The sequence below is a fragment of the Hyperolius riggenbachi genome, chromosome 5 (genome assembly GCF_040937935.1).
Source record: "Hyperolius riggenbachi isolate aHypRig1 chromosome 5, aHypRig1.pri, whole genome shotgun sequence".
Classification (NCBI taxonomy): Eukaryota; Metazoa; Chordata; class Amphibia; order Anura; family Hyperoliidae; genus Hyperolius; species Hyperolius riggenbachi.
The window spans coordinates 155,123,717-155,145,415 of record NC_090650.1 but is presented as its reverse complement, the minus strand read 5'-3'; the positions used below and the strand labels follow the sequence as shown (position 1 = coordinate 155,145,415).

Here is a 21,699-nt window from a genome sequence, read left to right as displayed (position 1 = left end):
TAATTATACGCACACCAACTTGCAAAAGGTTTAATATCCTATTTACAGCCATTAACCTGTCAGCCCCACTGCTTAAAATACCTACATCACTCACCCCTCCCGCTGCTAGCAACAACATCTACATTGCTCCCTCTCTCCTACCTTCCTCTGCTCTCTCTACTCATGAACTTTTCTTATTTCTCAAATCACACATACCTTCCACCACGTCTCTCAAACAGCCCTCTGTCACATACAAATCACATCCTCACCTATCTCATCTCTGCCCACTACTCCTACTTGCTGCTGGGGACATATCACCCAATCCAGGACCCTCTTCCCAGACCTCACTGCACTCTGGTAAATACCACATCCCGCACAGACCGTCCTCACTCCTCCACACACATTAACCGATGTAACCTGATCACCATTCCTTGCCTTCCCAGCTCTCCCCCACCCATATTTTCGGCCCTCTGGAATGCACGCTCTGTAATAGTCAATAAACTAGCCCACATCCATGATCTGTTCATCACTAATGCTTTCACCTTCCTGGGGCTCACTGAGACATGGCTAACCCCATCTGATACTGTGTCTCCAGCTGCGCTTTCATACGGTGGCCTCAAGTTTAGCCACACACCTAGATCGGGTGACAAACATGGGAATGGGGTGGGGAATTCTTCTTTCTGAACACTGCTCCTTTACACCGCTTGCACCTGCACCTTCTCCGGCTTTCTCTTCTTTTGAGGCTCATGCTGTCCGCATCTACTCCCCTCACCATTTCCAGGTTGCTGTCATCTACCGACCCTCCTGGACCAGCCTCCACCTTCATTGACCACTTTTCCACATGGCTCCTTCACTTTCTATCCACTGACATTCCTTCCATCATTATTGGGGCTTTAACATCCCCATAGACGCTAACTGTTCCACTACCACAAAATTCCTCTCACTCACCTCATCGTATGACCTCTCCCAGTGGTCCTCAACCTCCACCCACAAAGATGGCCACACTTTGGACCTAGTTTTTACCCGGCTCTGCCCAGTTTCCACATTTAATAACTTCATTCCCACTTTCAGATCACAATCTCATAACTTTTACAATCAGCCCCTCCCTGCCTCCTCCAGCTACTGTAGTGCAGCCATCACGCTTATGCAGGAATTATCGCAACCTCGACCTCTGCTCCCTAGCCAATTCTCTGAAAACCCTGGGCTCCCTGTCATCCTACACTGACCCCGAGTCAGCATCCATCTACTACTCCACCACAGTCACCACTGTCATGAACACAGCCGCCCCTCTCACCAACTTCCGCCCCCGCCGCATCAACAGACAGCCCTGGCTGACTGAACCCATCAAACAACTGAAAAGACAGTCCAGGGCAGCAGAACGGCAGTGGAGGAAAAGCTCCAATGCTGAAGACTTTGTCCACTATAAAAACATGCTGCTCCAGCTCAGGGACGCTCTCTCACTTGCAAAGCAGTCATACTTCTCTACACTCATTTCTTCACAATCCCATAACCCTAAACAACTTTTTAAAACTTTCAGCTCTCTTCTCCACCCCCCGCCTCCCCCTACAACCACATGCTTGTCCGCAGAGGACTTTGCAGCATATTTTGTGAGCAAAATTGAAACACTACAGAACAACTTTCAAAAGCAACCCTCTTCACCGGTCCAATCACCTCTTCATTTTTCCTCTCTGCCCGGCAGCTCCCCTACTATCAACTATCCCTCTCCACATAACCACTCACTCACTCAAACCCCTCCCTGCTAACAATCTTCTCCGCCTTAACTGAACAGCGTCTTTCTTCACTAATCTCTAAAGCTCATCTTACGACATGCTCCTTGGACCCTATTCCCCAGCTCTCCTCCCCCCTCATTCCTGCTTTAACAACACTATTTAACCTTTCCATCTCAACTGGCATTTTCCCTTCTTCATTTAAACAAGCTATCATAACACCCCTAATAAAAAAAAACTCCTTAGACCCTACTGTCCTTTCTAATTACCACCCAGTCTCTCTCCTTCCCTTTGCCTCCAAACTGCTGGAACGCCACATTTACTCAGAGTTGTCTAACTTTCTCTCCGCTAATTCCCTGTTGGACCCCTTCCAGTCTGGCTTCTGCCCTCACTCTACGGAAACCGTTCTCACTAAGGTTGCCAATGACCTCCTAGTTGCTAAAGCCAAAGGCAGATTTTCGGTACTAATACTCCTAGATCTGTCCTCCGCCTTCGACACTGTTGATCATACTACTCCTCCAGATCCTCTCAACACTGGGAATCAAGGACCTAGCACACTCCTGGATGAACTCTTACCTGTCTGGACGTTCTTTTATGCTCTCCTATGCCAATACCAACTCCTCTCCCACTGTCTGTGGGAGTACCACAAGGGTCCGTCCTTGTACCCCTCTTTTTCATTTACACCCATGGCCTGGGACAAATAATAAGCTCTTTTGGGCTTCAATATCACCTCTATGCTGATGACACCCAAATGTATTGCTCTGCCCCAGACCTCTCCACACTACTATCAAAAGTCCCAGAATGTCTATCCGCTGTATCTACATTTATGTCATCCCGCTTCCTTAAACTCAATATGAGAAAACCGGAGATTGTGATATTTCCACCTTCGCTCTCTGTTCCACCTCCCATTGTCACAATCCATGTAAATAACACCCCAATAGCATCAACCCCCAAAGCTTGTTGCCTAGGGGTAACTCTGGACTCTGAGCTCTCCTTTAAACCACATATTAACACTTTAACTACCTCCTGCTACTTCCATCTCAAAAACATTTCCAGAATCCGTCCCTTCCTTTCACAAGAAGCAACTAAAATGCTTGTGCATGCCCTAATCATCTCCCGTCTCAACTACTGCAACACCCTACTCTGTGGTCTACCAAAAAGCAGACTGGCACCTCTCCAATCCCTACTAAACTCTGCGGCCCGTCTCATCCACCTCTCTTCTAGATCCTCTGACGCAGCCCCTCTCTATAATCCCTCCATTGGTTACCAGTTGCCCAAAGGATCCAGTTTAAACTTCTCACACTTGCATACAAAGCTCTACACAAGCTATCGCCTCCATACATTTCCTCTTTAATCTCCAGATACCTCCCTGCCCGGACCCTCCGTTCCTCACAGGAGACCCTTTTGTCCTCCAGCCTAGTCACCTCCTCTCACTCTCGCATCCAAGACTTCTCACGGGCTATTCCTTTCCTTTGGAACGCTCTCCCGCAGCCGTTTCGTCATGCCACGAGTCTGGAAACCTTCAAACGTACTCTGAAAACACACATGTTCAGACAAGCCTATAATTTGCTATAGGCAGCACTGAAGGCACACTGGCTCACCCACTAATCCTTGTGTTTCCTTCCCTTTTGTTTCCTCCCCACTACCCTCTAGATTGTAAGCTCACAAGGGCAGGGACCTCCTGTATTTATGCTATTCAATGTCATGACTGTACAGTGTCTTGTATTTCTTATGTATAGCTGTTCCTCATTATTTGTTTGTACTATGTACAGCGCTACAGAAGATGTTGGCGCTATATAAATAAAAAAAAAAAATAATAATAATAATAATAATAATAATAATAATAATAATAATAAAGTGGGTAGTACCTAAACATCTGTCAAAAAATTACCTGAGAAGCATGAGAAGTTCTGTGCAGACCTAAAAAACAAACATTAAAATGGAGTTCTCATTAATTTAGGATAGGTTTCATATAACATTCTATTGCTCTTTGTATGGAAAACATGCGCAGAGGTGGAGAATGATTTGTTCTCATCGGGTGGGGAGGGGGGCAGGAGTGAGCCCAGTGGTGGCAACTACACCGTTCCCTCACCATAGCCTGCATGCCATCTTCACTTTAAGCGTTGCTTGTTAGAGCCGGTTTCCACTACACGCAGATTGGATGCAGAAAAACTGACTTCAATGAATGTCTATGGGCCTGTTTCGACTAAACGAGATTTTTCTGATGCAGATTTTCCCATAGGCATTAATTGGAGTCAGTTTTTCTGCATCCATTCTGCGTGTAGTGGAAACAGTCCCTTACACTAGTGTTTTGCCCCATATTCATTTTTATCTGAGGTGTTAGCAGTTTCACAGTTAGTATCCACAGAGCAATTGAGAAAATGACAGCAACCTAATCATCTCTGCTGAGAGTACTGCTGTAGGTGGAAAATGTTGATGTAGCTGGTAGATACAGCATGCTCCAACCTTCTATCTATTGATATCTAACTTACAAGTGTTTGGAGCACAGCAATAACTGTGTACTATGTAAAGCTTGTTTTATGCCTAGCAGACTTTGTTTTGCCACACATTTATGGCCTTCACACTTCATACAAGGGGCATAGGAGCAAGAGTTGCAATTGTGTCTGGGCTCATACTCCTGGAAGTGCCTGCCAAGGCTGGGAAATGCGGAGTGAGCAGCAGATCCCGCTGGAGAAGGGACTAGCCTGTCTAGCAGCACACCCTTCCCTCTTCTACTGGTCAGAGCATTGCACAGCTTTATCTCTGCTCATACTGATATATGACATTAATTCAAACATGCTGGTTGGCCATAATGAAACAGCCAAGGAGAAGCTGGATGGAAGAGGAGCAGGCTGGCAGGACTAGTGTGAAACCAACTGCAACATGCTCTGCTGCTGACACTTCATAAGGTGCATATACTACTACCTGTGGGTCTTACGTGGCTACCTAATACGGATATCTGGGGGAACACTTGGCTGCCAAATATGGATATTTGGGGGTACACAACTATCCAGGAAAGGGGGGGGGGGAGGACATGATGATTTAGTTCATAATCTGAGGAACAGTTTGTTTACATGTTTGCTGTGTTATTCATGCAAAGTTCCTGTATGTTTAATTTGAGGGTTGTGTTTTTATCTTTGGAATGGGAACTAAACTGGCACAGTGCATATTTGGAGTGGGATAGAGGGGGCAAGGTCTGAATTCCACAACATTGCCCAAAGGTCTGTAGGTATGCCACTGACTGCACAGACCTGTGCAAAGCATATTGACTAAATGTAGCAGTCGGTGGTGCGCCATTCAGATGAATCACTGCAATTATAGATAATGAAAAAAGCGTACATATGAGAGTCCAGCATGAATTTCAGACCCTATTTCTACTAGTCCACCGGAGTGCTTGACTCGCAGCTATGGTTCGTGTTGCAGATAGCCTTTACAGTGCATACCACCACCACACCCTTAAGATGGCACACTCACCGCTAGATATTGACCCTCTGTCAGATAGGGTCCACAGCGCCTGCAGGGATATCAAGGCCTCCCTCTGCCTATCACGATCACCACCGGTCCACTTCACAAATTCAACTGCGGCTCCATATCAAAAAGCACCTCAAAACAAACAAATAGGCTCCATAGTGTAAAACCATCTTAAAATGTATTAAAAAGGTATACCAAACCACTCACATGCTAAGAAAGTTGTGTACAGGCACAGAGTTTTTACGAGCTCAACCCCGATCGTGGACCGTCCGGCAGGCTCTCAGCGGCGCTGTCTCGCTGGACTCCGGCTATCGCGTAGCATGCCGACCTCACTTCCAACTTCTGTGTTCCACGTACACGCTTCCCAGTCCCGACCAGTTTCGTCACTTCCAGTGACTAATCAAGGGCATGCGCGTACGTAGGTACGTGTGGAACTTAAGCTGTAAGACCCCTCCCACCATTGTCGTCATAGTAGGCATCTAACGCTGGCAACTATACGCGTTGCCTGGGAAACACTGACAGTCCCGCCTATTGAGCTAAGCACTCCACCCGCCAGACATTGCTTACTAGAGCCTGCTGTTACACATTAAGATACAACAACTATGCTCAACTTAGGTAAAAATTTAAAGCATACTAAAGAGCAGGGATACAAAAGTACATAATTATACAATTGCAGCTATAGTATATATCGATCTTTGCATAATTTGACCACTTAGATTTAATTTTTACAATACTAATTCATATAACAATCATAATTCCATTATTATAATCCAATTAAACTACACATTTTTTAGGACTGAAGGACTTGACTCCACCCTCTCTCCGTGACAGTATAAACTAACTGTCCCCAATTACCAAAAATAACTCTCCCCAGTTAACCCTCACCAAACCAACCATAAAAAGACAACCAAATCCAATAATTAAACAAATGATGAAACAAAACGCAACCGATGCCACAAAAGGTACGAACCCAACCCCTTCATCATAATATTTGTATCCCCAACATACAGGTGAACAGGTGAAGCCGCATACCACACCACCACATACATCAGGCTATGTACAGATGCAAAATGAGAGACTTATTATCACACCCTAAAGAAGATCTATTTGAAATTACAAAGACCACCCCCTAGTCATTACTTAAGTAGCACATCAGGTCTATATCTATATTGAAACCCCCTGGTTTTAAGGTTTTCAAATGATGGATCCACCAAGTTTCCCTCTTGGACACTTCTCTAGTAAAGTTGCAACCCCTCCAATTGCATTGCACCTTCTCCAACCCACAGAAAGACAGGAGTCTTGGGTCACTTTGATGGACCACCTTAAAGTGGGCAGATAAGCTATGCCCCACCGGGCCATTGCAGATGTTGCGAACATGTTCCCCTATTTTTTCCCTCAATGGCCTGGTGGTTCTGCCCACATATTGATACCCACAAGGACACCATGCAAGGCACACCACCCCCAAATCGTTACATTTAATAAACTGCCTGATCTTAGTTGTTTTTTGGTCATAAGAACTAACTACTTCCTTCCTTCTTGAGGTCTGTCCTCTCTACAGCCTTTACAATTTCTACATGGAAAAAAGCCAGGTGTCTGCCACCCATAGGCTCTATCCTCTATTGTTTTCAGCTCCACACAGCTAGGTGATAGATAGTTCCTCAAATTTGGACTTTTGTGATATGTGAACCTCGGTTTTTCTGGCAATATGCGTTTCAGTTCTTTGTCTGAAAGAAGTATATCCCAATATTTATAAAATATGTTTTGCACAGATCCAAACTGACAATTGAAATCTGACACAAAGGCCAGGTTATGGCTATCTTCATTCATCACCTTGTGCCCATGTACCAGCTGAGATCTGTCCATCATCTTAACTTTATCCTGTTCCATATTTAGAAGGGATTCCTCGTACCTAGTGGTGCTCAAATACCCCTTTTTAAAATTCGAGTTTGGTCGAATTCGAATAGTAAATTATTCGAGGTCAGTCGAATATTCGAGTCGAATAAATTTTACTATTCGATTCGACCTCGGACTTCGAGCTCACTATTCGAGTCGGTATTCGAGCTCATTATTCGAGCTGACTATTCGAATTGGCCTTAAATAGCTTCCCAACACTTGTTTTGAGGGTTAATGATGCAAGAAACATATTTTTTTCCAAGTGACAACAGCAAGTGATTATGTGGGGATGTTCCTTTTAAAAAAAAAAAAAAAGGTGAAAAGAGAAGTTGTGTCCAGAACCTCCTCCTCCTCCTCCTCCTCCTCCTCCTCCTCCTCCTCCTCCTCCTCCTCCTCCTCCTCCTCCTCCTCCTCCTCCTCCTCCTCCTCCTCCTCCTCCTCCTCCTCCTCCTCCTCCTCCTCCTCCTCCTCCTCCTCCTCCTCCTCCTCCTCCTCCTCCTCCTCCTCCTCCTCCTCCTCCTCCTCCTCCTCCTCCTCCATTTCTCTTTTCATTTTTTTTTTTTTAAAGAAATGCAGCTATTTTTGAGCGTAACAACAAATAGCTGGTGGCGCACGCATGTTGGAAGCGCCATTGTATGTGCTCCCTGGCAGTGGAAACACACAGACAGCAGGAGGTAAATTTAGCAGCAGGAGGAGGAGGATGAGTGTGTGGCAGCATGCAGTCAATGAGGCAGGCAGCGTGACATAATAGCCCTGGTACCTAGCGGTGATACCATGGCTGTAAATAAACACAACAGGAGGTCCCAGACAGCGGTCGTGCAGCCCACATTGTGTCCAATACACAACTGGGACAACACAGTTTTCAACCCGGGCACCTCAGAAAAATTAAACCTTTTTTTGTAATGGTTTTGTAGTTTTGGTTTTACAACCAATTACACAGATATATAGCTATTTTTTGACGTAATAGCTGGTGGCAGAGTGGCAGCAGAAGGTAAATCTGTGTACCCTGGCGGTGGGAAACACAGACAGACAGCAGCAGCAGCAGGAGGAGGAATGGAGGAGAGTAATTATGTGAGCAGCTATTGTTTGACGTAATAGCTGGTGGCAGTGTGGCAGCAGAAGGTAATTCTGTGTACCCTGGCAGTGGGAAACACAGACAGACAGCAGCAGCAGGAGGAATGGAGGAGTAGTGTGAGTGTGGCAGCAGGTAGGCAGCGTGACATAATAGCCCTGGTACCTAGCGGTGATACCAGGGCCGTAAATAAACACAACAGGAGGTCCCAGACAGCGGTCGTGCAGCCCACATTGTGTCCAATACACAACTGGGACAACACAGTTTTCAACCCGGGCACCTCAGAAAAATTAAACCTTTTTTTTTTTTTAATGGTTTTTTGGTTTTTGGTTTTACAACCAATTTAGCTATTTTTGGACGTAATAGCTGGTGGCAGAGTGGCAGCAGAAGAAGGTAATTCTGTGTACCCTGGCAGTGGGAAACACAGACAGACAGCAGCAGCAGGAGGAGGAATGGAGGAGTAGGCGAGCAGCTATTGTTTGACGTAATAGCTGGTGGCAGAGTGGCAGCAGAAGGTAAATCATCTGTGTACCCTGGCAGTGGGAAACACAGACAGACAGCAGCAGCAGCAGCAGGAGGAGGTATGGAGGAGCAGTGTGAGTGTGGCAGCAGGTAGGCAGCGTGACATAATAGCCCTGGTACCTAGCGGTGATACCAGGGCCGTAAATAAACACAACAGGAGGTCCCAGACAGCGGTCGTGCAGCCCACATTGTGTCCAATACACAACTGGAACAACACAGTTTTCAACCCGGGCACCTCAGAAAAATTAAACCTTTTTTTTTAATGGTTTGTTTGGTTTTGGTTTTGCAACCAATATAGCTATTGTTTGACGTAATAGCTGGTGGCAGAGTGGCAGCAGAAGGTAATTCTGTGTACCCTGGCAGTGGGAAACACAGACAGACAGCAGAAGGGCAGTACACAGCAGCCCACTGTAGGTGTAAAATGTGTGGCTGCAGGCGACGTAATAGTCAAAGTGAACCAGGCTGGCTTAGTGAGCAGGAGCCAGGAGGTGGTAAAGGGTGGTAAGGCACATTAACGATGGTTCCGGCAGCCAGTTCATGTCCCCCTCTCGCCGACAACAGGGGCCAGGAACTCGCCTTCCACCCACGCCTGGTTCATCTTGAGAAACGTCAGTCTGTCCACAGACTTGTGAGACAGACGTGAGCGTTTCTCGGTGACCACGCCACCAGCTGCACTGAAGCAGCGCTCGGACAGCACGCTGGAAGGGGGGCAGGACAGCACTTCCAGGGCGTACTGCGCCAGCTCGCTCCAGATCTCCATGCGCTTGACCCAATACTCCATGGGATCAACAGGGGCATCGCTGTCAAGCCCGCTGTACGACCCCATGTAGTCAGCCACCATGCGGGTCAGGCGCTGGCTGTGACCGGAGGAGGATGCTGCTGCATGCATCTCCTCTCTAGTCACTGCTGCCGGAGCCTCTACAGTCCTGTAGAGCTCGTGGCTGAGAGACAGCAGGTCTGTGGGGCGCTTGCTGCTGCTGGATGCAGGCACCTGCTGCTGCCTCTGTGCTGGCTGCTGGACAGTGGGGGTGGAAGGCTGGGGGAAGGCTTCCTCCAAGCGCTCAACAAGGGCCTGCTGCAAGCTCCTTATTTGTTGCGCTGGGTCTCCTCCTGCAGGCGGCAGGAACTGGCTCAACTTCCCCTTGAGGCGTGGGTCCAACATCATGCTGATCCAGATGTCCTCCCTCTGCTTCATCTGGATCACCCTGGGGTCCCTGCGCAGGCACGCCAGCATGTGCGCTGCCATTGGGAAGAGGCGGGCCACGTCTGCTGGCACATCGACGTCAGTGCTGTCCTCATCCTCCTCCTCTGCCGCCTCATCCTCTCTCCACCCCCGCACCAACTCAGCTGCGCTGTGCTGATCCCCCTCATCAGCAGCCAGGTCAGGGACCTCCACCAAGTCCTCCTCCTCCTCCCCCTCAGAGGTGGACTGCGCAGCTGGTTGCCGCTCCTGCTGGTCCAAGGCTGCCGCTCCCTGTTCCAGCAAACCATCGAGGGCCCTGTTCAGCAGAGAAACCAGGGGCACCCACTCGCAGACCATAGCATGGTCCCTGCTCACCATGTTTGTGGCCTGCAGGAAGGGAGCCAGCACAAAGCACACCTGCTGCATGTGCCTCCAGTCATCATCGGGGACGATGGACGGGATGTTGCTGGTCTTGTCCCTTCTCCGAGCTGCGGAAACAGTGGCCAGGGCAAGGTACTGGTTGACAGCGTGCCTCTGTTCAACCAGACGCTCCAACATCGCCAGGGTGGAGTTCCAGCGAGTCGGAACGTCAATGATCAGCCGATGGCGTGGCAGATCCAGCTCCTTTTGCACGTCTTCCAGGCTCGCACAGGCTGCAGCCGAGCGCCGGAAGTGACGCACAACATTCCTTGCCGTTTCCAGCAGTTCGCCCATCCCCTGGTAGGTGCGCAGGAACTTCTGCACCACCAGGTTCAGCACGTGGGCAAGACAGGGGATGTGGGTCAGGTTTCCCCTGTCTATGGCAGCAACCAGATTGGCCCCATTGTCGGACACCACCTCTCCGACTCTGAGGCCTCTGGGGGTCAGCCAAATCCTCTCCTGCTCCTGGAGTTTGGCCAACACGTGGGCTGCCGTCAGCTTGGTCTTGCCAAGGCTGACCAAGTGCAGCAGCGCTTGGCAGTGGCGGGCCTTCACGCTGCTGCTGAGGCGGGGGGTTTGGCCAGGTGTGGCGGAGGATGGCAGAGGATCGGAGGAACCCGCTGCAGTTCCCCTGACCCTGCGGGGTGGCACCACCCACTGTGTTGCTGCTGCTGCTGCTGCTGTGCCCGCTGCTGCTCTCCCATCCTCACCCCCTTCCACCAAGCTGACCCAGTGGACAGTGAAGGACAGGTAGCGGCCTGTCCCGAAGCGGCTGCTCCAGGAGTCCATGGTGACGTGGACCCTTTCACCAACCGCGTGCTCCAGCCCTCGCTCCACATTGGCCATCACAAAGCGGTGCAGTGCTGGAATGGCCTTGCGGGAGAAAAAGTGTCTGCTGGGGAGCTGCCAGTCTGGGGCTGCACAAGCAAGCAGCGCCCGCATGTCGCTCCCCTCCTGCACGAGCGTGTACGGCAGGAGTTGGGAGCACATGGCCCGTGCCAGCAAGCCGTTCAGCTGCCGCACGCGACGGCTGCTGGGAGGCAGAGCCCTAACCACCCCCTGGAAGGACTCGCTCAAAAGGCTCTGGCGTGGCCTTTTGCTGACACGGGAATCACCAGACACAGCGGAGGAGGCCACTGAGGACTGGCTGCCAGAACAGGCCTCAGTGTCGGCGGCAGGAGTTGCAGAGGGGGGAGGAGCAGTGCGTTTCCGCACTCCTGCTGGTGCTGCTGGAGGAGCAGGAGGGCGGGTGGCTGCTGTTGCTGCTGCTGAAGGCTGTGCAGTGATGGGTGTGGTGCCACTGCCAGCACCAGATGCCTTCAGCCTCTGGAACTCCTCATGCTGGTGGAAATGTTTAGCCGCAAGGTGGTTGATCAGCGAGCTGGTGCTGAACTTTAAGGGGTCTGCACCTCTGCTCAACTTCCGCTGACAGTGGTTGCAAGTGGCGTACTTGCTGTACACAGTGGGCATGGTGAAAAAGCGCCAGATTGGTGACAGAAACATCCCCCTACGGCATGGAAGCGCTGCTGCCTGTCTCCCTGTGGTGGTTGGGGGGGGGGCTTGGGTGCGGCTGGTGGTGGTACTGGCTGATGCTGCTGCTGCTGAGCCTGAGACACCAGCAGGCTGTGGGTCGCTGCCAATGCTTGCAATGATGCGCCTCCTTGCAAGGCCCACAAGCGCATCCTCCTCCTCCTCCGAGCTGCTGAGGACGACATCCCCTGGAGGTGGTGGCACCCAGTCTCTGTCTGTCACCGGGTCATCATCATCCTCCCCCTCCTGAAACATGTCCTGCTGGGATGAGGACCCCCCAAACTCCTCTCCTGATGCATGGATGGGCTGCTTGACTGTCGCCACAGTCTTGCTGTCCAATCCCTCATCCCCCAAAGTGCCCATCAGCATCTCCTCCTCAAGATCGCCAACAACAGCAGACAATTTACTCATGATGCCTGGGGTCAAAAGACTGCTGAATGACAGGTCGGCGAGTGACGGTGAACTGGCCTCCTCCCCAGACCCTGCTGGGCGGCTGCTGCGAACAGGGGTGGTGGTGGTGGTGAGGGTGGAGGCCTCGGATGCAGAGCTGATGGCGGGCTGCTCATCCTCCGTCATGAGTTGCACCACAGTGTCTGCATCCTTTTCCTCAATGGGACGTTTCCGACCCGGCTGGAGGAAAATCGGAGCAGGTGCTACACGCTGCTGCTGCTGTGTCTCTGCAGCGTGAGTTGCAGATGCTCCTGCTGGGCGGCGCCCAAGGCGTCCACGGCCAGTGGCTATGGGAGGAATGTTAGCCACTGACGCTGCTGCTGCTGCTGCGGAACTGTGCATGGTGGCGCGCCCGCGGCCGCGGCTTGCCACAATGCTGCTCCCTCTCCTCCTGATTCCCTTGCTGCCCTTCCCCTTGCCCAAACCGCGCTGGCTGCCACTTCCAGACATCTTCAATGTTTTGGGCGTATAGACAAAAGTTTTTTAAAAGGGCGGGTGAAAAGTGGGGTACTTTAATGGAGTGGGTTGGTTGGTGAGGTGACTGAGTGAGTGTCCCCTAGTACAGTAAGTAAGTAGTAACAGTCAGGAAGTACAACTAGCAGTTACAATAATCAGTAGTAATCACAAGTAAATTTAGTGTGTGTACACTCAGACAGTGAGTGCACGCAGGCAGGAGCTAGTAGCCTATGAACACAGTGACTGAGTGTCCTAGACTCCTAGTACAGTAAGAGTAAGTAGTAGCAGTAAGAAGAACTAACTAATTACAATAATCAATCAGCGATCAGAAGGAAATGGAGTGTGGGTGTGTGTACACTCAGACACTGAGTGCACGCACGCAGGAGCTAGTAGCCTATGAACACAGTGACTGAGTGTCCTAGACTCCTAGTACAGTAAGAGTAAGTAATAACAGTAAGTAGAACTAACTAATTACAATAATCAATCAGCGATCAGAAGGAAATGGAGTGTGGGTGTGTGTACACTCAGACAGTGAGTGCACGCACGCAGGAGCTAGTAGCCTATGAACACAGTGACTGAGCGTCCTAGACTCCTAGTACAGTAAGAGTAAGTAGTAACAGTAAGAAGAACTAACTAATTACAATAATCAATCAGCGATCAGAAGGAAATGGAGTGTGGGTGTGTGTACACTCAGACAGTGAGTGCACGCACGCAGGAGCTAGTAGCCTATGAACACAGTGACTGAGTGTCCTAGACTCCTAGTACAGTAAGAGTAAGTAATAACAGTAAGTAGAACTAACTAATTACAATAATCAATCAGCGATCAGAAGGAAATGGAGTGTGGGTGTGTGTACACTCAGACAGTGAGTGCACGCACGCAGGAGCTAGTAGCCTATGAACACAGTGACTGAGTGTCCTAGACTCCTAGTACAGTAAGAGTAAGTAGTAACAGTAAGAAGAACTAACTAATTACAATAATCAATTAGTGATCAGAAGGAAATGGAGTGTGGGTGTGTGTACACTCAGACAGTGAGTGCACGCACGCAGCAGCTAGTAGCCTATGAACACAGTGACTGAGTGTCCTAGACTCCTAGTACAGTAAGAGTAAGTAGTAACAGTAAGAAGAACTAACTAATTACAATAATCAATCAGCGATCAGAAGGAAATGGAGTGTGGGTGTGTGAACACTCAGACAGTGAGTGCACGCAGGCAGGAGCTAGTAGCCTATGAACACAGTGACTGAGTGTCCTAGACTCCTAGTACAGTAAGAGTAAGTAGTAACACCAGTAAGTAGAACTAACTAATTACAATAATCAATCAGCGATCAGAAGGAAATAGAGTGTGTGTTGTGTGTGTACACTCAGACAGTGAGTGCGCACACGCAGGAGGTAGTAGTAGCCTATATGAACAGTGACAGTGAGTGTCCCTACGGGTACAGTAAGAGTAAGTAGTAAGTAAGTACAACTAACAATAATCAAACAGTAATGAGAAGGAAATAGAGTGTGTGTACACACAGACAGTGAGTGAGTGCACACACGCAGGAGCTAGCTAGTAGCCTATAAACAGTGACAGTCAGTGAGTGTCCTACTCCTAGTACAGTATAACTACAATACTATTAGTAAAGGACAGCAGAAATACTGGTATAGAATATGAGAGAAATAAACAGAGGACAGCTGCCCACAGAGGCAAGGCCCCCCTGAGGCCTAAACCTGTAAGCTTGCAGCAGCTGCCTGCAGTTCTCTAATGTAACACACAAGCTACTAACTAAAATACAATGTCTATCTAACTAACAACAATATAGGTGTATATGGCAGGTGTAGGTGAGCAAAAACGCTAGGTAAATGACCACAATAGAGCACTTGCTAAGCCAAAGCACAAAGGAGCAACTCTCTCTCTGTACAAGTCTCAGGCAAGCATGGAAAAACCGAACATGGCGGCCGCTATTTATAGGGTAGGGGCTGGCCAGGGTCCCCCTCTGTGATTGGCTGCCGTCAGAGGGCCTGGGAGCCCTCTGATTGGCTCTAAGGACATCAATCTGGGCTATGACGCTATTCGAGCTCGGTACCGAGCTCGAATAGCGCCGGGTGGCTCGAATAGCTCGAATAGTGAATGGGCTATTCGAGTGTACTCGGATAGCCCATTCGAATAGCTCCAGCTATTCGGAGCTCGAATACCGAGCTCGAATAGCTGAAAAAGAGCTCGAATATTCGAACTACTCGAATATTCGAGCTCTGCTGAGCACCACTGCTCGTACCACTTTTCCAAAAACCTATCAACTAACACCCATAGTTGTGTATCATAATCAGATATATTAGTGCAGTGACGGCGTATCCTCATAAATTGACCCTTAGCTACATTCTTAATCCATTGAGGATGATGCCCACTTTTAACAGATATAAACCCATTTCTATCTGTAGCTTTAAAAAACTTGCGAGAGTGAATAGCCCCCTCCTCCACATACAGGGACAGATCCAAAAAGTTAACCATGCGTACTACTAACATGTGATAATTCAATATTTAAGTTATTGGAGTTTAAGCCCCCGATATATTGATCTAAAGTGCTTAAACCAAACCACCTTCCCATATGATAAACAAATCATCTATATATCTTCGCCAAAAGACCACACCCCTACTGTGTGTTTGTGCCAAAACTTGATCCTCCCACTTCCCCATAAATAAGTTTGCCAAGCTGGGGGCAAACCCCGCCCCATGGCACAACCGTTGTGTTGCCTAAAAAAATTACCTGAGTGCCAAAAATAATTTTTCTCCAGTGCAAATCTTAATACCTTCAACAGAAACACAATCTGTTCATCACACACATTGCCAGATTTTCTCATATAATACTCCACTGCTTCTAACCCCTTGTCCTGGGGTATATTCATGTAGAGGGACGAGACATCTGCCGTTACTAGCAGTGCCCCGTCCCCCACACTTACCCCTTCAATGAGCTGTAAGGCATGCTTCACGTCCCTAAGTACACAAGGGAGTTTCTCCACCAGTGGTTGCAAAAAGTGGTCAAGGTACTGCCCCAATCTATGGGTCACAGTCCCAATACCACTTCTTATGGGTCTCCCGGGTGGGTTAGTCCCATGCTTATGCACCTTAGAAATCTGGTAAATGACCAGGATACATGGTGCAGACGGCACAAGGTACCTGAATTCATCATCTGTAACTATTCCACTATCCAGGCCTTGCTCAAGTAATGATCTTAGTTCTGCTAGATACTTACCTGTGGGATCACCCCTCAGTTTGGTGTAAGTCTCCCTCACCAATCTATTTAGTTCTGTGTTATACTGCTGTTTAGTGAGAGTGGTGGATCCCTATATACATACATACAACATTAAAAAACAACTCTACCTTCAACCCACAGGAATCCGGTTTTCATGCTATAGGTGCCTTTAAAAAACTAGTAATGGGAGAGATCAATGAACTACCAGAATTGAGGTTCACTGATGGAAAGAGGATTGCTCGAGTTATGTTGGACCGAAAAGGATTGGTAGTACGTCCAGCAGACAAGGGGGGTGGGGTTGTGGTTCTCACTAAACAGCAGTATAACACATAACTAAATAGATTGGTGAGGGATGAGGAGACTTACACCAAACTGAGGGGTGATCCCACAGGTAAGTATCTAGCAGAACTAAGATCATTACTTAAAGAGACACTGAAGTGAAAAAAAAAAAATTATGATATGATGATTTGTATGTGTAGTACAGCTAAGAAATAAAACATTAAGATCAGATACATCAGTCTAATTGTTTCCAGTACAGGAAGATTTAAGAAACTCCAGTTATCTCTATGCAAACAAGCCATTAACTCTCCGACTAAGGGCTGGTTCACACGGGTGTCTGCTTAGCTTTCGCTTGGCGCCGCGTTCAAACGCCAGCGTTTAAAAGCTAGCTTTTGAAGGCTTTTGGGAAGCGTTCAAGGCTAGCAGTTCTGGTCTCTGCTATTGTTTCCTGGCGTTTACCGCCTCTGAAAGCAGCATGTTGCTTTTGAGACTAGACGCAACGCTGGGATCTACCGCCAGGCTTTCATGAAAGCCTGCAAAAGCCAGCTCGAAACGCTCCCATTCACTTGAATGGGACGGCGGTAGATCCCAAAAAACGCTGCGTCTGAAACTCCGCTTAAATGCCACAAAAACGCCCATGTGAACCAGCTCTAAGTCTCAGTCCTGGAGAGGGCTGTTATCTGACTTTTATTATCTCAACTGTAAGTGAACTGTTTACTAGAGGAGAGGTCATTACTTCACAGACTGCTGTGAAAGACTTATTTTGAATGCTGAGTGCTGTGTAATCTGCACATATTATAGAATGCTGCAATGTTAGAAAAAAAACACTATGTACCTGAAAATAAAAGTATGAGAATATTTTATTTGCTGCTTATCTTCTAGTAATTATTCATAGTACACAACCAATTCACTATATCATATTTTTTTTTCGCTTCAGTGTCTCTAAACAAGGCCTGGATAGTGGAATAGTTACAGATGATGAATTCAGGTACTTCATGCCATCTGCACCACATAGCCCGGTCATTTACCAGATTCCTAAGGTGCATAAGAATGGGACTAACCCACCCGGGAGACCCATAAGAAGTGGTATTGGGTCTGTGACCCATAGATTGGGGCAGTACCTTGACCACTTTTTGCAACCACTGGTGGAGCAACTCCCTTGTGTACTTAGGGACACGAAGCATGCCTTACAGCTCATTGAAGGGGTGAGTGTGGGGGACGGGGCACTGCTAGTAATGGCAGATGTCTCGTCCCTCTACACGAATATAACCCAGGACAAGTGGTTAGAAGCAGTGGAGTATTATATGAGAAAATCTGGCAAGTTTTGGCACAAACACACAGTAGGGGTGTGGTCTTTTGGCGAAGATATAAAGATGATTTGTTCATCATATGGGAAGGTGGTTCAAGCACTTTAGATCAATATATTGGGGTCTTAAAGTGAACCCGAGGTGAAAATAAACTGATGAGATAAACAATTATATTTATCCTCCTACTCCTAAAAATGACTTTGTATGACATCCTAGGATTTTATTTTATATTTAAACATTTAGAAAGTAGATTGAATGTTTTGTTGTCTCTGCTCAGTTGAAGTCTATTAAGTGTCCCTAAATGAAAATACATGAACTATATTGACCCTTTCTCTCTCCATCTGCTCTCAAAAATATGTAGAAAATGTATTTTGCAACAAAAAACTTTTATGGTTGTAATTTGCTTATCAGTGATGTTTACAATATTCCTGACAAGGTTCTGACAAGACAGAAGTTGTCATTTCCAGCCTTAAAAATGAACTATTTCAGGCAGCAAAATAAAACAAGTAAAACACCCTGGTTATTAATATGTTTAGTACTGTACATACACATGTTTATCTCATCATGTCACATGTCACCTCGGGTACACTAAACTCCAATAACTAGAAATATTGAATTATCACATGTTAGCAGTACATATATGGTTAACTTTTTGGATCTGTCCCTGTATGTGGAGGAGGGGGCTATTTACACTCGCACTTTTTTTAAAGCTACAGATAGAAATGGGTTTATATCGGTTAAAAGTGGGCATCATCCTCAATGGATTAAGAATGTACCTAAGGGTCAATTTATGAGGATACGACGTAACTGCATTAATATATCTGATTATGATATACGACCACGGGTGTTAGTTGATAGGTTTTTGGAAAAGTGGTACGAGGAATCCCTTCTAAATATGGAACAGGATAAAATTAGGAACAGGGGCATAACAATAGACCCTGCAAGGGATGCCTCCGCAGGGGGGCCCAGAAGCCACAGGGGGCCCGTGGAAGGGTGGGGGGGGGAGAGTTTGAGAGACCGACAGCTAAGGGCATGGAGAGAAAAAACGTATTCTGCTCTCGCACCATTGTTATATTGACTGCATGTGTCCACTACACAGATAAGGACTCATACACACTTTGCAATTTGTACACTGTCCCTGCTCCCTAGGGCTCGTAAAAAACATGTCTCTCACTGCTGCAAAGTTCTGATGACTTCATGTACAACCTTACAAACAAAAGAGTCACATTTTGAAAAAAAGTTGAAGACTTTCCCTTTTCAGCAATCACTCCGAAAGGATTCCTAGATTCTTATCACACACAGGCTAATGACCTTATGGCCTCTGATTACTGTTACAACACAATGGAGTGGAGATTGATGTCTTACTGTTGCTGCTTCATTGAGAGCTTGTTGTCTCAATGAAGTCCAAGATCCTGTAATAACAGTATCAATCAGTGACATTCTGAATGTTTTGCCAAAGTTACAGTGAATACTATATCTTATGTTCAGCATGTCATTGTTGTTGCTCCATATAGCATGTGCTCTCATATAGTAAAATAATACAGCTGTGTGTGTATGTATGTACTGGGAGCAGAGCTGCAACGAGGGACTTGTCGGCTGCAAGGGGCTGGAGGAAGCCCCGGGTAAGTAGATCTAGGGGTAGCATAGATTGCCTGACATTTCCTTTAAGTCGAAGTGTTTATCTGCATGGGGAAAACACATTGGCCCTCAGTTTTCCTGTGCAGAACGCGAGGGGGTGGGGGGCCCCCATCCAAAGTTTTGCGGGGGGGACCCATCCAAAGTTTCGCAGGGGGGCCAAGTGATGTCTAGTTACGCCCCTGTTTAGGAATATGGACAGATCTCAGCTGGTACATGGGCACAAGGTGAGGAATGAAGATAGCCATAACCTGGCCTTTGTGTCAGATTTCAATTGTCAGTTTGGATTTGTGCAAAACATTTTTTATAAAAATATTGGGATATACTTCTTTCAGACACAGAATTGAAACGCATCTTGTCAGAAAAACCGAGGTTTATATATCACAAAAGTCCAAATTTGAGGAACTATCACCTAGCAGTGTGGAGCTGAAAACAATAGAGGATAGACCCTATGGGTGGCAGACACCAGGCTTTTTTCCATGTAGAAATTGTAAAGGCTGTAGAGAGACACAGACCTCAAGAAGAAAGGAAGTAGTTAGTTCTTATGACCAAAAAAAACAACTAAGATCAGGCAGTTTATTTCATGTAATGATTTGGGGGTGGTGTACCTTGCATGGTGTCCTTGTGGGTATCAATATGTGGGCAGGACCACCAGGCCATTGAGGGAAAGAATAGGGGAACACATTTGCAATATCTGCAATGGCCTGGTGGGGCATAGCTTATCTGCCCACAGCCCACTTTTACCACTTCAGCCTTCAGTCGTTTTCACTTTATGCATCCAAGCAATTATCACCTCCCATTCATTAGCCTATAACTTTATCACTACTTATCACAATGAACTGATCTATATCTTGTTTTTTCCGCCACCAATTAGGCTTTCTTTGGGTGGTACATTTTGCTAAGAGCCACTTTACTGTAAATGCATTTTAACAGGAAGAATAAGAAAAAAAAACGGAAAAAAGTCATTATTTCTCAGTTTTCAGCCATTATAGTTTTAAAATAATACATGCCTCCATAATTAAAACTCACGTATTGTATTTGCCCATTTGCCCCGGTTATTACACAGTTTAAATTATGTCCCTACCCAAAAAAAAAAAAAAAAAAAATTGAAATATTTCATCTTTACATTGGATATTTAAAAAGTTTAGACCCTTAGGTAAATAGTTACTTTTTTTATTGTCATTTTTTTTTATATTAAACATTTTATTTGGGTATTTTGGGGAGGGTGGGATGTAAACAGTAATTTTTTTATGTCAATATGTGTTGATTTTTATTTTATTTTTTCACTTTTAGTTGTAGTCTTACTTTTTGGCCACAAGATGGCAGCCATGAGTTTGTTTACATGACGTCACTAAGCGTAACATATATGCTTAGAGGGACGCAAGAGCCAGAAAAAGCCAAGCTTCCGAGAGAAGCTGTCATTTTTTTTCTGTAGGGGAGAGGAATCAATCATCGGGCACCATGGCCCGATTGATTGATTCCTGGGCTAACGATCCGCGGCCGGGAACGCGCATGGCCTCCTGGACGTAGCTGCTACGTCCAGGAGCCTGAAATAGTTAAGGAGGTCCATCAAAGTGACCCAAGACTCAGGTCTTTCTGTGGGTTGGAGAAGGTGCAACGCAATTGGAGGGGCTGCAACTTTACTAGAGAAGTGTCCAAGAGGGAAACTTGGTGGATTCATCATTTGAAAACCTCAAAACCAAGGGATTTAAATATAGATAGATAAAGACCTGTGCTACTTGAGTAATGACTAGGGGTGGTCTTTGTAATCTCAAATTAGATCTTTTTTAGGGTGTGATAAGAAGTCTCATTTTGCATCTGTACATAGCCTGATGTACGTGGTGGTGGGTGATGCGGCTTCACCTGATCTCCACTAAAATGGTGGTTATGTTGGGGATACTATTATGATGAAGGGGTTGGGTGCTTACCTTTTGTGGCATCAGTTATGATTTGTTTATTATTGGATTTTGTTTGGTTGGTTTGGTGAGGGTTAACTGGGGAGAGTTGTTTTTGGTTAATTGGGGACAGCTAGTTTATACTATCACGGAGAGAGGGTGGAGTCAAGTCCTTCAGTCCTAAAAAAAATAAATAGTGTAATTGGATTATAATAAAAATGGAATTATGAAAGTTAAATGAATTGATATAGGAAAAAATGTAATCTAAGTGGTCAAATTATGCAAAGATCGATATATACTATTGCTGCGATTGTATAATTATGTACGTTTGTACTTCTCTTTAGTATGTTTTGAATTTTTACCTAAGTTCCTCATAGTTGTATCTTAATGTGTAACAGCAGGCTCTAGTAAGCGATGACAAAAAGCAAAACAAAAAGAACCAAACCAGTATATGCTGCTCAAAACTGCACTTTTAATTAGCAAAATTCCTTAAAAACCCATACAAGCATAGTTATAGAAACATATGTCAAGAAAAGCTCAACACATAATTATGTACTGGAAATATAGTACAAGTACTGTATATGTCAAAGAACAGTTGGTATATCAATTGAATGGCGTTAAGAACAAATAGGGGGTGGTGTTTATAATACT

The 21,699-nt window shown here is 46.6% G+C and overlaps 1 protein-coding gene across 1 annotated transcript in view; it reads right to left on the bottom strand.

Moving 5' to 3' along the window:
• LOC137517534 (mediator of RNA polymerase II transcription subunit 1-like) overlaps positions 1-21,699 on the bottom strand; it is a 272,907-nt gene that overhangs the window by 235,608 nt on the left and 15,600 nt on the right. Inside the window, exon 3 of the mRNA XM_068234521.1 lies at positions 3,598-3,626. Coding sequence (XP_068090622.1) covers positions 3,598-3,626 — 29 coding nt within the window. The remainder of the gene's footprint in view (positions 1-3,597; positions 3,627-21,699) is intronic.